Consider the following 4,891-nt stretch of genomic DNA (forward strand, 5'->3'; position numbering starts at 1 on the left):
ATGGGGTTGGAGGGACATGGGGACCCCCAATTAGGGGATGGGACCCCAAATTACGGGGTGGGACCCCAAAATATTGGTTGGGAGGGCATTAAAGCCCAAATTACCGGCCGGGACCCCCCAAATTCGGGGCGGGGGTCTCTTCGGCCACCCCCATTTTCGGGGTACGGACGCCCCCTCCCCAAATTCCTCCCCCTGTCCCCCCAGCTCCTGCTCCTGGTGGCCCTGGTGACCACCCCGCTGGTTTTGGGGACCCGCGGGGACCCCCCCGTGGTGGGTCTGAGCCCCATCTCGGGGGTCCCGCTGGTTTTGGGGGCCCGCGGGGACCCCCCCGTGGTGGGTCTGAGCCCCATCTCGGGGGTCCCGCTGGTTTTGGGGGCCCGCGGGGACCCCCCCGTGTCCGGTCTGAGCCCCATCTCGGGGGTCCCGCTGGTTTTGGGGGGGGGTCCCGGGCGCCCCCCGTGCCGGCCCGTGAACGTGACGGTGGCGCTGGAGAAGGACGCGTGTCCCCAATGCCGCGCGGTGACCGCCACCGCCTGCGGGGGCTTCTGCCGCACCCGGGTACGGGGGTACGGGGGTACGGGGGGGTTTGGGGGGTTTGGGGGGATTTTTAGAGGGTTTGGGGCGGATTTGGGGAGGTTTAGGGGGAAATTTGGGGGGATTTGGGGCGGTTTTAGGGGGTGTTTGGGGGGGTTTGGGGGGATTTTGGGGGGATTGGGTGGGATTTATGGGGGGTTTGGGGGGTTTGGGGGATTTGGGGGGATTTGGGGGAGATTTGGGGGGCTTTGGAGGTGGTTTTGTGAGGATTTGGGGAAGTTTAGGGGGGATTGGGGGGATTGGGGGGGCGTTCTACGGGGTTTGGAAGGGATTTGGGGCCGGATTTGGGGGGGTTTTAGGGGGTGTTTGGAGGGGGTTTGGGGGGTGTTTGGGGCGGTTTGGGGGTTTTGGGGGGTCAAGGGGGGATTTATGGGGGTTTTGGGGGGATTTATTGGGAGTTTGGGGGGATTTGGGGGGTTTGGGGGGATTTTTAGAAGGTTTGGGGCGGATTTGGGGGGATCGGGGGTGGTTTGGAGGGGATTTGGGGAGGTTTGGGGGGGTTTGGGGGGTTTGGAGAGGATTTGGGGAGGTTTGGGGGGGTTTGGGGGGATTTGGGGAGGTTTGGAGGGGATTTGGGGGCGGAATTGGGGGGGATTTGGGGGGTTTGTGGGGAATTTTTAGAGGGTTTGGGGTGGATTTGGGGGGATCGGGGGTGATTTGGGGGGGATTTATGGGGTTTAGGGGGGATTTGAGGGGATTTATGGGGGGTTTGGGAGGGGGTTGGGGGGATTTGGGGAGGTTTGGGGGGGTTTGGGGGGTTTGGAGAGGATTTGGGGAGGTTTGGGGGGGTTTGGGGGGGATTTGGGGGCAGATTTGGGGGGTTTGGGGGCGTTTGGGGGCGTTTGGGGGTGGTTTGAGGGGGGATTTATGGGGGGTTTGGGGGGGTTGGGGGGGGTTAGAGGGTTTGGAGGGGATTTGGGGGGGTTTGGGAGGGTCTAGAGGGGATTTGGGGGAGTTTGGGGGGATTTTAGGGGGTTTGGAGGGGATTTGGGGGGATTGGGGAGGGGGATTTATGGGGGTTTGGGGCGGTTTGGGGGGCTTTGGGGGGGCTTGGGGGAGAAATTTGGTAGTCTTAGGGGGTTTGGGGAGGATTTGGGGGGGTTTGGGGGAGGTTTGGGGGGGTTAGGGGGGATTTGGGGGGTTTGGGGAGGTTTGAGGGAGATTTGAGGGGAATTTGGGGGGGGTTGAGGGGGATTTGGGGGGATTTGGGGGATTTGGGGGGGTTTGGGGGGGATTGGGAGAATTTGGGGGGGTTGGAGGGGGTTTGGGAGGATTTTAGGGGCTTTGGGAGGATTTGGGGGTGGTTTGGGGGGGTTTGGGGCGGTTTGGGGCGGTTTGGGGGGGATTTGGGGGGATTTGGGAGGGTTTGGGAGGATTTTAGGGGGTTTGGAGGGGTTTGGGGGTGGTTTGGGGAGGATTTGGGCGTGTTTGGAGGGATTTGGGGGCGGATTTGGGGGGATTTGGGGAGTTTAGGGGGGTTTTGAGGGGGGGGTTGGGGGAATTTTAGGGTTGTTCGGGGCGATTTGGGGGAAATTGGGGGGGTGGTTAGGGGGTTTGGAGGGGATTTGGGAGCGGATTTGGGGGGAATTCGGGGGGGTTTGGGGGGATTTGTGGGAGGTTTGGGGGGGCTTTGGGGAGTTTGGGGGGATTGGGGGTGGTTTGGAGGGGATTTGGGGGGTTTTAGGGGGTTTGGAGGGATTTAGGGGAGTCTGGGAGGGTTTGAGGGGCTCTGGGGGGGTTTGGGGGGGTTTGGGGGTGGTTTGGAGGGGATTTGGGGGGATTTCGGGGCATTTGGGGGAGTCTGGGGTGGTTTAGGGGGAGTTTGGGGGAGAAATTGGGAGAGGTTTGGGTGGTATTTGGGGGGATTTGGGGGGGGTTGGGGGGGTTTGGAGGGGATTTGGGGGCGGAATTGGGGGGGATTTGGGGGGATTTTTAGAGGGTTTGGGGCGGATTTGGGGAGGTTTAGGGGGGAATTTGGGGGTGGTTGGGGAGGCTTGGAGGGGGTTTGGGGGGGTTTGGAGGAGATTTGGGGGGGATTTCGGGGCATTTGGGGGAGTCTGGGGTGGTTTACGGGGGCATTTGATGCTGATTTGTGGGAGGTTTGGGGGGGTTTGGGGGGTTTAGGGGGGGTTTGAGGGGGGGGTTGGGGGGATTTGGGGGGATTTTAGGGGGTTTGGAGGGGATTTGGGGGGATCGGGGGTGGTTTGGAGGGGATTTGGGGAGGTTTGGGGGGGTCTGGGGGGGTTTGGGGGGGATTTGGGGGTGTTTTAGGGGGTTTTCAGGGGATTTGGGGGCGGATTTCGGGGGGATTTGGGGGGTTTAGGGGGGTTTGAGGGGAGGGTTGGGGGGTTTGGGGGGATTTGGGGGGATTTGGGGGGATTTGGGGGGGATTTATGGGGGTTTGGGGGAGAAATTGGGGAGTTTTAGAGGGTTTGGGGGGGGTTTGGAGGAGATTTGGGGGGATTTGGGGGGATTTGGGGCGGTTTGGGGGGGTTTGAGGGAGATTTGGGGGGATTTGGGGAGGTTTGGGGGGGTTTAGGGGAGATTTGGGGGGATTTGGGGGAATTGGAGGGGCTTTGGGGGGGTTTGGGTGGGATTTGGGGGGTCTGGGGGGGTTTGGGGGGGTTTGGGGTGGTTCGGGGAGGATTTGGGGGGGTTTGGGGGGTTTGGGGGGGTTTGGGGGGAGTTTGGGGGTGGTTTGGGAGGGATTTCGGGGGGATTTCGGGGGGATTTGGGGAGGTTTGGGGGGATTTGGGGGGGGTTTAGGGGGTGTTTGGGGGGGATGTGAGGGGGTTTGGGGGGGTTTGGAGGGCATTTGGGGGGGATTTGGGGGGAGTTGGGGGGGCTTTGGGGGGGTTTAGGGAGTGTTTGGGGGGTTTAGAGGGGATTTTGGAGAGGATTTGGGGGGATTTTAGGGGGTTTGGAGGGGATTTGGGGGGTTTGGGGGGGTTTGGAGGGGATTTGGGGGGATTTGGGGTGGATTTGGGGGAAATTGGGGGGTTTGAGGGGATTTGGGGGGGATTTGGGGCCTTTGAGGGGAGTTTAGGGGGTTTGGAGGGGATTTGGTCGGGAATTTGGGGAGGATTTGGGGGGATTTGGGCATTATCAGTGTGTATTAGGGGATTATTTGGTTGTGTTTTAGGGGATTATTTGGGGGTCTTTAGGGGATTATTTGGGGTTATTTTAGGGGATTATTTGAGGGTCTTTAGGGCATTATCGGGGTGTGTATTAGGGGAATATTGGGGGGTCTTTAGGGGAATATCGGGGTGTGTATTAAGGGATTATTTGGGGGTGTTTAGGGGATTATTTGGGGGTCTTTAGGGCATTATTTGTGAGTCTTTAGGGGAATATCGGGGTGTCTATTAGGGGATTATTTGGGGGTGTTTAGGGGATTATTTGGGGGTCTTTAGGGCATTATCGATGTGTGTATTAAGGGATTATTTGGGGGTCTTTAGGGGAATATTGGGGGGTCTATTAGGGGATTATTTGGGGGTCATTAGGACATTATCGGTGTGTGTATTAAGGGATTATTTGGGGGTCTTTAGGGGATCATTTGGGGGTGTTTTAGGGGATTATTTGGGGGTGTTTAGGGTATTATTTGGGGGTGTGTATTAAGGGATTATTTGGGGGTGTTTAGGGCATTATTTGGGGGTCTTTAGGGGATTATTTGGGGGTGTGTATTAAGGGATTATTTGGGGGTGTTTAGGGCATTATTTGGGGGTCTTTAGGGGATTATTTGGGGGTGTTTAGGGGATTATTTGGGGGTGTTTAGGGGATTATCTGGGGGTCATTAGGGGAATATTGGGGGGTCTTTAGGGGATTTTCAGTGTGTGTATTAAGGGATTATTTGGGGGCCTTTAGGGGATTATTTGGGGGTCTTTAGGGGATTATTTGGGGGTGTTTAGGGGATTATTTGGGGGTGTTTAGGGGATAATTTGGGGGTCTTTAGGGCATTATCAGGCTGTGCCCCCCCTCAGGAGCCGGTTTACCGCAGCCCCCTGGGCCCCCCCCGCCAGGCCGCCTGCACCTATTCGGGGGTGCGCTACGAGCGATGGATTTTGGGGGGCTGCCCCCCCGGCACCGACCCCTCTGTCACCGTCCCGGTGGCCCTGGGATGTCGCTGCGGCCGCTGCCCCATGGCCGCCGCCGACTGCGCCGTGCTGGGGCTGGGACCCTCCTTCTGTGGGGCTCCGGGGGGTTTTGGGGGGTCCTGACACCCCCAAACCCCGGGGATGGGACCCCCCCCCCCAAAAAGCATTGATGGGGTTTGGGGGGTAATAAATCCTCCCGGCCGCCA

General features: G+C 59.2%; 1 protein-coding gene across 1 annotated transcript; it reads left to right on the forward strand.

Moving 5' to 3' along the window:
* On the forward strand, window positions 1-4,891 carry LOC121468804 (uncharacterized). Its single transcript, XM_072921449.1, has 2 exons — window positions 1-558; window positions 4,572-4,891. The coding sequence occupies exons 1-2, from the start codon at window positions 1-3 to the stop codon at window positions 4,806-4,808; spliced, it is 795 nt and encodes a 264-aa protein (XP_072777550.1). The 3' UTR covers window positions 4,809-4,891.

Source organism: Taeniopygia guttata, chromosome 37 (genome assembly GCF_048771995.1).
Source record: "Taeniopygia guttata chromosome 37, bTaeGut7.mat, whole genome shotgun sequence".
NCBI lineage: Eukaryota > Metazoa > Chordata > Aves > Passeriformes > Estrildidae > Taeniopygia > Taeniopygia guttata.

Bases quoted from the DNA above. Each gene is read 5' to 3' on its own strand.
- LOC121468804 (XM_072921449.1), top strand. From the start codon at position 1: ATGGGGTTGGAGGGACATGGGGACCCCCAATTAGGGGATGGGACCCCA. The intron at 559-4,571 runs GTACGGGGGTAC...GCCCCCCCTCAG, and splicing joins GGGGCTTCTGCCGCACCCGG to GAGCCGGTTTACCGCAGCCC.